This window comes from Apteryx mantelli, chromosome 3, assembly GCF_036417845.1.
Source record: "Apteryx mantelli isolate bAptMan1 chromosome 3, bAptMan1.hap1, whole genome shotgun sequence".
Classification (NCBI taxonomy): Eukaryota; Metazoa; Chordata; class Aves; order Apterygiformes; family Apterygidae; genus Apteryx; species Apteryx mantelli.
Genome location: NC_089980.1, coordinates 23,849,923 through 23,864,958, shown reverse-complemented (window position 1 = coordinate 23,864,958; position 15,036 = coordinate 23,849,923). Strand labels below are relative to the sequence as shown.

The 15,036-nt window shown below is 39.8% G+C and overlaps 1 protein-coding gene across 1 annotated transcript; it reads left to right on the top strand.

Annotated features, from left to right (window-relative positions):
- Positions 1 to 111: 111 nt before the first annotated feature.
- SDE2 (SDE2 telomere maintenance homolog) lies at positions 112 to 9,793 on the top strand. The gene is made up of 7 exons (XM_067292937.1): positions 112 to 220; positions 846 to 963; positions 3,194 to 3,305; positions 3,847 to 4,016; positions 4,758 to 4,869; positions 5,494 to 5,899; positions 9,007 to 9,793. The coding sequence occupies exons 1-7, from the start codon at positions 113 to 115 to the stop codon at positions 9,220 to 9,222; spliced, it is 1,242 nt and encodes a 413-aa protein (XP_067149038.1). The 5' UTR covers position 112; the 3' UTR covers positions 9,223 to 9,793.
- Positions 9,794 to 15,036: the final 5,243 nt, after the last annotated feature.

The following is a 15,036-nucleotide window of genomic DNA, read 5'->3' as shown; positions in this document are numbered from 1 at the left end:
CCGCGAGCCGGGGGCGGGGCAGCCGCCCGCCCTGCCGCGTCACCTGACCGCGCGGCCGTTGGTGGCGTCACGGGCGCACGCGCCGCGGCCGTTGGCGGCGGCGGGCGGGGCGATGGCGCTGCTGGTGCGGGACCCGCTGGCGGCGCGGGCGCGGCCGCTGCCGCTGCCCCCCGGCGGCGGCTCCGTGCGCGGCCTCCTCCGCGCCCGCGCTCGGGCCCTGGTGAGTTGGGGGCGGCGGCGGCGGCAAGGGGGGGAACCGAGGGCGGCGGCTGCTGCAGGGCCGCGGCGGCGGCGAGGGGCGGAGGGCCGCGGGGCTGACGGCTTGCTGTCTCCGTCTGGGGCTTCCCGTATGCCCTCCTTCCTCCCCCCTCCCGTGAGGCCTGAATCGCTCGTGTCTCTGCAGTTGCTGCGTGGACCGGCGGGCTGCCGCCTGTGGCAAACTGCGGCTCGCTTCTTTTCCTTGTTTGGATGTAGCAGAGCAGAAGACTTTCCTAGGGGGTGGAGAGAGTACTGTAATGGTGAAGAGGTCAACTTAAACTCCTTTCAGTCCGTTTTTTTTGTTTTTTTTAACGCTGTGTTTAGCATGGTTTACGCTGAACATTCGGTGTAAACTTGTATCAGGAAGCTGTGTTATCTGAAAAGTTGCAAGTTCATTTAAAATGTGTTTAACCCCTTTAGTAAACAGGAATTAAAACACAATGGCATAAAGAATGTTTATGCTTTAAGATCTTTGGGGTTTTGTTTCTCTTCTGTTCCATTAGAAAGAAGAAAAAATCCCTGATTGTTTATTTTGTCAGCATGTTTCATTTTCAGTCAGTCATATGACTAGATTTTATTGTTTTTAGAACATTCCTGAAGAAAGTTTGTACGTGAAATGTAATGGGCGACTGGTTAATGCTGAAGATGCACTGCAAAATGGAGCTGTTTATAGCCTGGAACCAAGACTTTGTGGTGGAAAAGGAGGTTTGTTGCTTTACTGCTTCATATTGATTGGAGCCTTGGTTTAAAAAAACATATACCTTAAACTATATGGACAGTAGCAGTACCAGTATGTTAGCAGGTCTCATGTAAATGTGCATGACTGGCATAAAGTTTGTGAGTTAAAAACCACGGTCTACGTGTAAAGCTGAGACTTCACCAAGGAATCTGCAGTTCTGCTAACAACTACTGCTGGCACAGCTTTTCTTCACATCCCTGCTCAGCTTAGCTTTGCTAGTAGAAGTCTCTAACATGTACCAAAGTGACTTCAGAGTGCCCATTCTGTGTTTAAAAGCATTTGGTTCCTTAGGTTCCTAAATTTCATTTGCGGTCACAAGGGTAAATATTCCATGTACAAATAGCCTGTGATTTGAGTAAATTATTGACCTAAATTGACCTAATTGACCTAATAATAAATTGACCTAATTTATTTTGTCATGAAAACCTCTTATTTGAAAAATTACCTAAATGCCAGGAAGTCAGTATTCTAAGAACTAAAAATGTATCAAAAACAGGCTCCTTGTATTGTCAAAATATTTTAACTGTGTTACGGAAGCTGTATTGATACCACAGCGTGCAGCCACCGACAGTATAGACATTCTGTAAAATGGAGCGCGATTGGTGAAGCAGGTTTAACAGAGCAGTTGCATGTAATTGGCATCAATGAATCTTTGCTTTTTAAATCTAGTTCTCAGAATTTTCCAGCTGTTGAGCTAAAATGCTGAATAATCATACAGCTTTGCTTTGGAATCCATCTCAGTTTGCTTTGCCTTTTTCATAGTTTTAGACAGAATTGAAAATAAATGTTGTTGCTATGGTTTTTGAATTTAAATGCCCTAAAAGCAGAGCATCTGGTATGCTTCTTCTCGCATTATGTCAGCTTCAGTTATCCTGGAATGACACAAGATGCGTATTCTGTGATATACTGTGTGTTACTGACATGCCACTGGGGTTAGTTAAAAATGGCTCTTTAATGATATTATCTGTTTTCTTAAGTTTTCTTACTGTTTTGATTTTATAACTTAAAAGCCTGATAAAACCAGGAAAATGGAAACAGGTCAGAAATATTGAGACTGACTTCATGATCTCAAAGGATTATGCATCATGCAGGCTTATAAGAAAACTGAGCATTTTATTATCAGGCTTAATTCAGCACCTGTGACTGAAAGCATTGCTGTTGATTTTTTGGGAGCACTCTTGGCTAGGTGTAGCAGCTAGGTCCTCATATTCTTCAAAATGTAAAATTCAGTGGAATGTTTAATGAGCTACAGAAATTCTGCTCGCCTATGACAGTAATTGGTTTTATTAGCTGAACAAAGTTCTTTTTCTGCCTCCTGATACGATAGACTGGATTGGTAAATGTTTGTAATACCCCGTAAAGGTACTTTTGGGGTACTTTAAGACTACAATACAGATTTGTTCAGCTTCTAGTTAAAGAACAGTGCTTGGCACTTTCATATTGCTTTAAGGGTTATGTCAATATTAATCCATGTGGTGTCTCTTTGAGGTAGTTAAGCAAGTGTCTTGTCTCTAATTTTAGAGAGTATGCAGTGGGACTGAGGGACAGAAATTACGTCTTGCGTCTGAGTAACTACAGGCTGAAGAGTGTATGCAAATCTAGTTTTGGGGGCTGTCCAGAATAATATTGTACATCATGATCATCTTGATGAAGCAGCTAAGGCTATCTCCTGAAAAAAAAACTTTTTTTTTTTTTGAGGTTAAAAGGGGATTTAAGTTTTACGTTTCAAGATCAAAGGGGCCTAAGGGGGAGGCGTATCCTGGCTAAATTGGGAGGGACCAAAAATGCTACCTTGAGAGGAAGAAGACAGCAAGCTATTGTGCTGGGGGAGTCCAGGAATAGCCTCTCATTTCAGAAGCTCAACACAGGTTCTGATAACTTGAGAAGCTATCTGGCATGGTATCAGGAGCGCGAAAGTGAAATGACAGGTAAATGCTGGATGCCTTTTTTATTTGGTATTTCAGCATTTGGCCCAACAACACAATTCTAATATGTAACTTTCAACTTGCCTTTGGTTTCAGCTGAGCTGTAGGAGGGTGTTGGATTGACTATATTCTTCTTCTGTGATTAATTTTTTTTCTTGCGTAATAACTCATTGTGATCCTAAATGCTACTTTGGAAGATAATGATGGTGTTTACCTTCTAAGTTTCTCCATTTGTTTCTCTTCAGCTAATTCTTGATTACTCTTTGGTCAGGTTTTGGATCTATGCTGCGGGCGCTTGGTGCTCAGATTGAAAAGACAACAAATAGAGAGGCTTGCCGAGATCTCAGTGGAAGGAGACTTCGAGATGTCAACCATGAAAAAGCGTGAGGCACTTTCTAAAAAACTGTCATAAAATAAACTGATCATATCAACAAAAGAGGTTGAATAGAAGGCTGTTGTAGCAATTAAATTTTATTATTCTTTATGCTAAATGAAGCAAAAGTGAAATCTTAAACACGGATAGACTGGCAGTTCACAGAGTTCTTCTGCTTGTTTTATTATAATTGTCCTCTATTACAATGTAGATGTGATTGTATTGCAGCCTGCCTCTGATAGAGTGGTCTGCACCTCTTAGATTTCTCATCTGAAAGTCTTAATTCTTCTGTCTAAAGCTACAAGACCGTGATACTGGGGAAATGTGACCTAAATGCTGTTTCTGACTTCCAAAATAAACTTTACTCTCTTCTCTGTAGTAGAATCTCTGTATATTCGTGAGATAAACCCACTGGAATTCTTTTCTTCTTCTTTTCCCATTCTCTTCTATCCTAGCAGGTAGTGGAAGCATTAAATAATTGCAAAGCAACAAATTAGTATTAAGTTAAATGTTGGAAACCCTCTTATTTTCATGGATCTATCTTTTTGCAGGATGGCTGAATGGGTGAAGCAGCAAGCAGAAAGGGAAGCAGAAAAAGAACAGAGGCGCTTGGAAAGGCTGCAGCGGAAACTTGCAGAGCCAAAGCACTTTTTCACAAATCCGGACTATCAGCAGCAGTGTCATGAGATGGCTGAGCGGCTAGAAGATTCAGTCCTTAAAGGTAGTGAAGTTTAACTTCACTTATTTTTTCTTTCCATCAAAAAATAAAGGAAACTAAGAAACCCTTAGTCTCTCTCCAGTATGAAAGTTAAAAAAAAAAAAAAAAAATTGCTGACAGCCACTGTTTCAATCAAATGAAATTTTAAATTCCAGTAAAACTTGTTGGAATTAATTTCTTCTCTTTACTGCTGCTGCTGTTAAATTGCGTCAAACAGCGTAACACATGGAAGTGATGCTTCATTGTACTGTGATTTAGTATCTCATATTAAATGCAAAATTCTGTGGAAGTAGTGATGCTAGTTCAGCAATAAAATTTTATGCCATCATTTTCAGGGAAAATATAATACATAAACAGATCTTAAATAACAGCTGGAAGTTGAATATAAATAGAAAATGTCTTGTTTCACATACTGATCTTCGTATTTATTTTTTTTAGCCCTGATTGTTCCCTTGCTGGCAGCTTGATAATGAAACTTTAGGCTGAATGGAATGTAGTAGCTGAGAGTTCAGTTCAGGAATTAAAATTTAAGATGAAATTTTAAGATTGACTCTGTGCTTTAGTAAAGCAATATAAGAAGGCTTTTGCTGCTGCTGAGTTTAGTTTGAACATTTGAGCCTCTGTTAATGTGCACCAGTAGTGATTTTTTTCCCCCCAAAGTTATTGTTTTAAATTACATATGAAATTTAAAAGATAAGTAGAATTTAAAACAAACGTGAATCATATGTTAACTTTGTTTTGAAGGATTGCAGGCCACTTCCAGCAAAGTAGTGTCACCGGGAACCAGCAATACTCGGAAACGTCCAAATGAATCTGAAAATAATGGAACAAAATCTGGAAAAAGAAAATGTTTTTGGTAAGCACTGTGACTTGATAAGGCGGTGAGCAGGAGGTAAAAGTTAGATACATATAAATAAGCAGTCAATATCTTAATCTGAGATGCAGACTTAAATAACAATAAGTAAATTGAACCAGTTAAATTGGAGAACTGAAAGTAAATGTTGCTGCTTTTGTCTGTTTCTGTCCCAGCTGGAGCAAACAAACCAAATTTACAAAAAACGGGCACCCTCTGTCTTCTAATGTGGTTATATGCTGTTAGCTTCAGTTGTCCTTCTTTCATTAATGGACTAATTGAATTTACAATGAATTTTTAAAAAGTGCATATGAAATGATTTATTTTTTCTGTCCTTTTTTACCTAATGTAATGTGAAAGAAAAGTCTTAATGATTCCAATAGCGTTTGGAGTAGCAATAGGTATTGCACACTTCTATACTGGGAAGCTGTGAAAACGATACCTGTTTTTTGAGGGTGTTAGATCCTGTTCAATATTAGCAGCTCTTCCATTTAGAATGTAAACTGTCCTAAATATTTGGTAGGGTAGGTCAGGGCATCTCTCTGAAGCAACATTTGGAAAGAGAGAAGTGACACTTTTTAAAAAAGTGAGAATGGGTGATTATTTGTAATGTGTTGCTTGTGCCAGGCTGGGAATGGAAGGACTGGATGATCCTGACAGTTCAGAATGTGATGATGACAGTGAAGATGATTCTGCTCATGCATCTGGAGGAAGTTGTCCATCAAGCATCAGGTATAATGAAAATGCTGAAAATTCAAATGAATGTTCAAGTAGCTCTGTGGATTCAGTAGAGTATAGTTCAGCTACCAATGCTGTGAAACCACTGGAGCATCCAGAATGTACTGGAAGAGATCTGCAAGGGGAGACACTCACAGGGGAGCAAACTGAATTTCCAAGCGATGAGAACAGCGAAATGGCAAAGACCCTGAAAGAAGATGTCCAGGAAAAGAATGAAGTAACCAAAGCTCTGAAAGAAGGGGAGCAAGAAAACGTTTCTTCTAAGGCACAGGAAACAAACCAGTTACAGAGCACGGTAAGCATAAAGCACTACAAAATATGCTATGCCTTTTTCTTCAATTGCTTATATTCAATCACTTTTTCTATCCCCACAAAGGGGGGATGGCATTTGTGTCATCTGACTCTAATGCATAAGATCCAAGTGCCTGAATTAAAATCATAATCTTCCTAAGCAGTTAATAGAATCTCCAGAGAATGATTCAGACCTCATAAAATCCCAGGGTTAAAAAGGGGAAATAGTTTAACTGAAGATGCATTGGTGCTACTTACAAAAAGGGAATATACTAGTTAATGGAAACTGCAGCCAAAGAAGGCTCTCAGCTGACAGCATCTTCGCTGACCCCCTATTAATTCCCCATGGAGATAGTTGAATTGTAGTGTAGTAGCAGAGTCTTGAGAGATTCTGAGTAGAATGGGTCAAGGGAGAACTTTAAATCTATAACATGGATTAAGATTTTAGTATTCTAGAGTTTCTACTAAGGTGCAGTTGCTCTTGGCCATCTAGTGCTATCTTTCCTGAGATGCTTGGTGTCCCTCCCCGCCCCCTTTTTTTTTTGTTCTCCTTTGCATAATTAGACACACTCTGGGCCCAAAATTCTCTATTTAGGGGGAAGGGAGTAAGGAAAAAAAAAAAAAAACTCTTCTGTAGTATGAAAGACTTCTTTCCATGCTTTGGGGGACTTTACCAAGCACTGTCTAACTTTAGTAAACTTACTTAAAACATAATTTGACCTTAATGTTTATCATGGGCCACATTGTTTAAAATAGATGTTGTTCCAAGTAGAAGCCCCCTAAACCAATCAAATGATCAGTCTGTCTTAGTTTCTTGCATGTATAAAAGAATTGAATCTTGTTCATAGAGAACCCTGCTAATCTGGCTCGAACTTCAGTTCTTATTTGAACATTGAAAGTCTGAAAGCAGCAGCTCCTTCACTAAAAAGGGACAAGATTAATATAAGTGAAAGATTTCATCCGAGTTTGCAAAGAATGGTGGAAGAGTAGATTTGAAATGAATGATCTGTTATGTCAGCGATGAAGGTACTTCTTTACTGTTCCGATACCATGATTTCTGCTGCCAATCTGGGCTCATGTCAGAGCTCCCTCAGCCATATCATGAGCAGCACTGACCATGAGGTTGCTTCTTCGGTGACTGATAGCTGGATGACTGGGATTGTTTTGTTGTTGAAGAGTCTTTGAATCTTCCAGCCAGGAGAGAATGCAGCTTTTTCCACTGAGCTGGTGAAAGCCCAGCTAATATTTAGCAGTAAAAGTGGCCAATGCTTGTGCTTAATTGCCCCTTTCCTGCATATTACTACTTAAATTTTGGGAGTGTAAAGAATCCAAGCTTATTCTCTCAATAAAACAAAGCGTGTCTTTGTTTTCAGACTAGAGAGGTGCTTGGATTTTCTGCCTCTGTTCAACTTGAGCAGAAAGTCTCTGTCAGGTGCCAGTGCCAGTGACTGATTTCAGATCAGTGAAAGGAAAATTTAGTATAGTTAAAAGGGGGGAAAAAATCAAGGATCTAATCTGAGAAGTTAGAACTTTGTCGTCTGTTGTACTATTGGAGCTAGCACATTTTAAACCGGATGTTGACCATTCTCCAGTGTTTACCTTTTGCTCAGTATTTGCAAGGCTGTCTATTCTTAGAACAGGAAACTCCACCAGTGCTGTGGCAGATTGCTATTGCAGGTGGAAATATTTTTATAATAGCCCTTGATGGATTTGGTAAAAGTAGGGCTAGAATAATGAGGTAACCAGTCTTTTTTGTATGCTTAGCAGGACAAAGGTTCTAATTCTGTTAGCGCTAATTGTTTTTGCTGAGCTCATGACTGAGTTGTCCCATTCCCACTGCTTGTATTACTTGCTCTAAAGTCCCTTTGATAACTTCAGTATGATACTTATCATAAGAATAATAGGTGCTTAAGTATCCAATGAGTGGGCCTAGATTTGTATTCTTTTTGGTGGGTGTTACTAAACTCCACAGTTCTGAATTGTCCTTGAAGGAATACGGACAAGGACTGTGGAAGGTCCTGAGCAACCTGCTACGGTTGACTCAGCTTTGAGCAAGGGCTAAGACTAGACGATCTCCAGAGGTCCCATCCTCCCTCAACTATTGCGTGATTCTGTGAATACATCAATTTTCATTTTAAGAATCAGTTTCGTTCCCTTTTCGTGTGTCAGGATGAGATGCGAAATTAAGAACTTGCTGTTCTGTACAGTCTTACCAAAAAAAGGATGCTTTATTTTTATAATTCGAGTGTAACTGCTTTAGAAATGATAACTGTTCATCCCCTTTCCTATTACAGCTCAGGGATATGTGGTTATAGTCTACGTCTGGTTAAAAAGGGGCTGATAGCTTTGTCATGCCTCTGGAAACCAAGCTTAAGCTACTGAACTGCTAGATGAGATGATAGCTTATCTATTTTAATTCAGTTTTCTTGGGAGTACTTCTGTAGGTATAAAAACTGTATTGACTATTTTGCCATCAGAGGAAAAGGATTAAAATACTGACACGTAACGTCTTTTATTTCACTCTTTTCTCATTCATGTATTGGAAGTAGAATGTGTTGATTCTGGTGGGACAATTTTAAAAATTCAGCTGTTTATATCATTTAAAATGACCAGGGCTTCTCTCTTGGAAGCAGTGTACATTGCAGGCCTGCGGACATCTGCAGCTTGTCTAGACTTGTTAGAGCGAGCCTTTAACTAGCTAGCTAGCACAGGCACTGCGAGGAGGAGAATTGTAGCAGCACAGCTAAACACCGGGAGCCAAGCACATCTAAGCATTCACCCAGCTCTTGGGTATGTTACCTCTGCAAAGATTTTCATATTTTATGGTTAGGCTGCTAGCAGTGCTCGAGCTAGCTTCAGTTTGCTACATGATGCATAACACTTTGCTGTGGATACCATAGATACCCCTAACTATGAGAATACCCAACATAATATATATGGCGATATTGCTCAGCTGTATTACCCAAAATAATTAGGGCTTTGAGATGATCCTATTCAAAGGTCTACTGTAAAATGAAGTGTTTTGTCTATACTTTGTTTCTTTACTGCCTGCCTCCGTTTTCAGGAAGAAAATAAAATAATAGTAGTCATGGGATGTTTTTCTCTTTACAGGAGGTGGAACCGATAGACCTACTGGCATTCAACTCTGCTGCTGAAATGGAAGTGCTGGGATTAGAAAAACTGAAGTTGGAACTGATGGCTTTAGGACTGAAATGTGGAGGCACTTTACAGGAAAGAGCAGCAAGACTTTTTTCAGTGAGAGGTCTATCTAGAGACCAGATTGATCCTGCCTTATTTGCAAAGCCCTCTAAAGGGAAAAAAAAGTGAATTTTAAAATTATTTTGTGTCTGAGTGCTTTTAAATTTTCCTTATTCTACTGTCATTCTGTACTGCCACCTAGATTTCTTTGGCATCTCTAGATAGTTTCTGGTTTCTATTTTTAATGAAGTTTGATTAATGTAAAACAGAGTAAGTTGCTAGATAATTATGTGTTCAGTATTAAAGGAGTGAAACTATTTTCTTTTGATATGCTTTACAAATGGTTATAACAAGTCTTAATGTAAGAGGTAGAACACACTCTCTGCAGATGGAAAGAAATAACCTGACTGTTTTCCAGAAAACTAACGTATGACACTGTCATCACCTGTTTTAAGAAAAACAGCACTCCTTTCTTAGCTTTATATTGAATGTCCTTTAATGTTTATTGCAGTTAGCACAGTTGCAACTGTCAAATGACAAACATCGACCACGCGATAAAGAGAACATTTTTATATGGATGAGGTTAGTATAAATAAATGCACTGTTTTGTGAATTTTGTGAGATGTCACATATCAGTATGACAATTATTAATTGGTGTAAGTATTTCTTTTATAAGAAGTTAAATAAAGGAATTTGCTTATTTTGCTCTTGAAAAGTACCTGAGGGAAAAGAAGAAAGTCATGTCCTTAAGAAATTAGAAAGAGTAAAGTACATTTGTTGTTTACTGAAGTTAGTAAGATGCAGAATGATCATCTGAAGTTGAAAGGGAAGTTTAGGATAGGTTTTAATTTTAATTTTATTTTTTTTCCAAGGATAAAAGCAATGGAATAGTCTCCCAAAGACTTGAATATCTGCACTGGTGGTGCTTCGGCCTGGTGCAGTGTCTGTAGCCTCAGTGCCAGGAGTTATCCTGTGAGGTGATGAGGACTGTGCTGGAAGGGCAGTGCACTCGCATGACTGCAGATGCAACTTCCACCTGTCTTGAGAGGCTTTTTAATAATGTTTAACTCAATGCCTCAGATGTCAGATTTTACCACCATGTGCTGAAGAATGTTATATGATCTGCTTATCTGATTTTCTTGGATAAATACTTGAAAAATTAAAAATTACTTGTGTCCTGTCCTGACATCCTACCAGCAGTTTGTCTGTAGTAAAGTTTGACTCAAAAAGTAAAGTTTTTTTGGAATTGCAATACTGAAAGGAAATGGCTTTGAGTGCCAGGGCATCAATTTACTTGCACAGTATTTAATGTTTCTAACATGAGCAATTCATATCCAGTATTTTAGTCAGCAGTGACTCAGTTTTGCAATCTTAGTATATAGCCTTTCTTCTTCTCAGTTAGAATTTGTTTATGCTTGGAAGTTAGTTTTGGATTTAGAGAGCATATTAACTTTAAAGCTCAAGGATTTATTCTGACAAACTCTGTAGGCAAGCTGTTAAAACAGTTGTGTTCATGCAGCTGCTCCAAAATGCTGGTTAATCTGACAGTTTTATGCTTCCATCAGCAGTGTGACCTGTTCTGCACCTTGCACGTATGCTGAGGAAGGTGAAGTCACAAATGGCTCCTCATTAGATCTGCTGGAGAGAGATTATTGCTTCTGGTCACAAGTAATCCCCCAACAGAGTCTGTGTCATCCAGCCAAACCAAAAACTACACAGCAGTGCAGCGCTCTCAGTCTTCATTGTTCCTAGTTACTTCATTAGAAAACAAAGTTGGAAGATTTGTTGCCCTAAACAGTTTCTAAGTAGCCAATCCTGATGTGTATTTTCATCCCTGTGACAGTTACCTGGGGGGGGGGCCACAGGAGCCTCATGCCGCCAGGTGTCGCTGCGCCCCGGGACTGCAGGGGCCCTCCGCAATTCAGTAACCTGCAGGGAGATCTGTAGGGTTGTGAGCTCTTTGTTAGCGGACCTGGGAGCCAATTTGTCTAGCACTGTTTTGAGTAAGTTCTAGTTCATGGGGGACTATGAAGTGTTACTGAGGAAAGATGTGGAAATTAGGAAGTACAGAATTCATTTGTCATGCAGAAGCTGATGCTTAGGCAAGTCAAAAAACATGTATGTGCCTTAGTTTTTCTACCCATAAAATGTATTTGAAACTATTTACATATTTGTAAATGCATTTTAGGTGATTAAATAAAAGGTTCTGTAGAAGTACAAAATATTATAATAATATACATCTTGGGGACACTTGGTCAAAAGTCCCTTTGGGATACCAAAGTTTTATACTGGCATTCACAATCTTAAGTTTCATCAGCATCCCTAGGGCTTAAGAGAAGGACAGAGAGATGTTTGCAGTGGTGTTAATTATACCATCGTATGTGAATCCAGCACCTGCAGATGTATTTGACACTGTTCTGAAAATAGGTCATGATATTTAAGTACCAAATTATTAAAGCACATTTAAACTTTTCTCTATTTACCTACATATGTGATTCAAAAGTAATGAACTTGCCATTTTGCAGGTTGCATGTAAACCAGATTATACTAATGATAATGATTTTCATACAGCAAATGATATCCTAGGAAAATGGATGTTTGGTTGAAAAAGCTGACTTGACATGTCTGACACTGCTTTATAAGGGAGTCTTGGACAAATTAGAGAGAGAAAAAAAAAAGAGACATTAAGGCTCTGAAAATCACATCTGTTGGGGGTTATGACAGGACAAATTGTCCTTGGGGAGAAAGGAGACTTTTGTTTACTGAGTATGCTTCCCTAGGAAACTGGAACAGAGGGTATCTAGGAGGTCAACTCAACAAAGTGAAGTTTTGGTGGCATAAATGTGTCAGCTGTAAGAACACGTATACCAGCAGCAGTCCAGCTTATGTGGCAAACCTTTAGCGTGTATACCACTATTCTTGCAAGGGTGTATACATCATTTGGGTCAGGAGAGTACTCAGTTATGTGAACCCATTGAAACTAGGGCTGTTCCTCTGTAAGGGGGCAAGGCTAGTATGAAATAAAATAGGATTAGGCCAGTTTAATGGCAGGTGTTGGCAGCAACTCTTGCCTAAGCTATTTCCCCCTCACTGCAAATGCAGTCTTTCTTCTGTTGCACTCACATAGCTGTTTCTAAGACCACACCACATGCTAAGTCACATATTTGCCTTTTTTTGTTGTTATTTTTGTTAAGCCAGATCAATTCCCTGATGTGGTGTATAATGTGACTTTGACAAATCTGTCGGCACAACTGAGGTAGCATTGCAGTGGGTAGGGAATAAACATTGGTTGGTGGAGAGGGACTGGAATATCTTAAACCAACAGTACCACCAAAAACTCTGTATTGTGAAACTGTCTTCAGTAAGGCCATAATTAAAAGAATTACGCTACGTCTCGTTTAGAGAATAAGGGCTTATGCTTACCTTGAACTGTTCTTGACTAGCTTCACATATAGGCACGCTTACTTGGAATAGTTGTTTAGCTCCTGTTGAGCTAAACAGGAACAAGTGCTTGCTCTGGAGCATGTCTACGTTACGGGTTAGTCTAGAGTAACTCTGTGTAGGCAGCCTCGTGGGCACTCACCTGCAAGGCTAGACTCTTACATGTCCATAACACATCCTTCAGAAAAGAGCAAGATAATAAGCAGGACTCAAGCTGATCATTCAACAAACAGAAACAAAGTACTTGAAGCTTTCTTAAGAATTAGGGCAAGAAAAGATAGAATTCAACAAATAGCAGTAAGAAAAAGAATACAAATTGAAACTGTTCCAAGGTAGTATGGGCCATTTCCATAGGACAAGGCAAGGACTGAGGGAGCCTGGAGAATGAATGGCCTCATAATAGAGGTGATCTTCCTAGTTCAGGGCCAGAAGTTAAAACAGAGCTTGTGGTGTTCCTGTCTGTATCTTCCTTATTCCAAGAATTAATGTGGCTTTGGATTTCCAAAATGTCTTTCTGATTGTAAATGCACCAAAGCTATGAATGTCTTTCTAAAGAGAAGATTCGTGCTCCTACACAAACACTTCCCAAACAAGCAAGAGGTGTGTATTACAGAATTCTTCTCTAGACTGTCATTTTAAATGCATTTATTTCAAACATCTGAAAGATTTAGAGCGCTGGCTCATGTTTTCTCTTGAATTCTGAGGTTACTAATGATAAAATTAATTAGAAAAAATACCTGTACAAACCTAAGGAGGGGCTTTTCCTCACTTCATATGATCCATATAAATGGAATGAAAATAAGTACATACATACACAAAAACTAGCATGCTGGGAAAGAGGGCAGAGGTCATTACTCAGGCAAAATGTCCAGCTTGGATAAGAATTCGCTTCTGGCTGGCAAGTTCAGAATTAGAATATGCCATTTCCTTCTATGTTGCTTTTTAACAAACCTTCTACTGATCATTCAGTGCTCCAGTTCCAGAAAAACAACTTTCTGGACCGCCCAGCATCACCAACGGCAGCATTCGTTGCTAAACCCGAATAATTTATTTTGGGCTTCTCTACCTGACACAGAGGACCAGAAACTTGCTGCTGTTAAATGAAAACTGATATTCTCATCCCTGTCAGCACAGAAGCAAGAGCTTTAGAAAAATCAAATATCACAAGCCTGACTTGACTTAACAACAATTTGGTTTCCACTAATAATTTCCATCTTGGGATCTCAGAGCAATTTAAGAAGTACTGAAGAGTTAATGTTCACAAGGAGTACTGTAATGTTAGGACTGATTGCCTGTTTTTTCTAAACTGAGGGACAGAAAAACAACTTGTGGAAGTTTAGAAAGATCATCAACAGCAGACACGGGAGCAGCTGTCTTCCTTCAATCAGAAGGCTCCTTTCCTATTTCCCTCAGCTACAGAGTCCTCTTCGCAACATAGACAAATAAATGAGTTAGTAAAAAGCCGCAGAAGAGTTTGTCGTAAACGTGGCTTTGCTAGCACCAGTAATAAGAATACACAGAGCATGCAGGAGTTTCTTCCTTTCATTTTCTTAATATGACAGCTTCTACGCTTGCTACTGTAGGTGGCACTGAACTAATGGAAGAGGATGTGTCCTGTTTCTGGCAGTGCTGATGCAACAGCACTTTGACTGAAAAAAATACATGACCATAAGCCCCGATTCTGCCATGTGGTGTACACGCACAATGTTGCTGCAGGGCTGGGATATTAGGTCACATTTAAATGATTCCAGAAACAGTCAAGATTGAAGTTAATCATTTTGATCCAGCTGAAATTCATTCTTATCCAAGATTTCCTTCCCGGGAGAATTTTGACATTTGAAAGGTATCTTTCTTAACAATTTCCATTCTCAGTAAGGTGCTATTTTTAAATTATAAAGGATCCTCTGAAACGTTTAACTTGAGATGTTAAAGATAGCACCCTGGTTAGTTAACACAACCGCTTCACAACTGGCTTTGCTTTCAATTCTAGCTGATTAATTATGGCGAGTTTGCAGATTAACATAATTAATGGCACCAGAGCAGAGGGAGGTGTCAGCTATTCTGGCATCCTCCAGCTATCGGGGAGGGGTTTGCCAGGCACCGCTGCTTTCCAGCACTGCTAGAGGTTCAGCAGGGGCTCGCACTGCTCGAGACGGTTGGTCTGAATTTAGGCTGAGCAGTTGTGCCCTGTTTGGGAAGTGTCCAGGTGGTCTGAATACTTGCCTGCACTTTGTCTCCTGCTTCTGCCCTCTGTGTGTGCTGCGTGTCTCTAGGCAGGCACAAGGAATTGGGGCTTTGCACAAAACTTGGAGTACGAAAGGCAGCAGGAAGACCTTCAAAGACCTACCTGCAACGTGTGGAGAGAAAAGCAATGTTTATAAGGAGCAGGTCAGCCTGTTAAACATCTGCTGGAAGTATTACACAGCCCAGTAAATGCATCACTGGATTTCCAGAGGTGATAGATGATATTTTATGGCCTGTGTGATATTGTATCCAGGGTAA

Coding starts and splice junctions, on each gene's coding strand:
- SDE2 (XM_067292937.1), top strand. CDS start 113: ATGGCGCTGCTGGTGCGGGACCCGCTGGCGGCGCGGGCGCGGCCGCTG. Junction 221..845: donor GCGCCCGCGCTCGGGCCCTG/GTGAGTTGGGGG, acceptor TATTGTTTTTAG/AACATTCCTGAAGAAAGTTT. Junction 4,017..4,757: donor AGAAGATTCAGTCCTTAAAG/GTAGTGAAGTTT, acceptor TTTGTTTTGAAG/GATTGCAGGCCACTTCCAGC.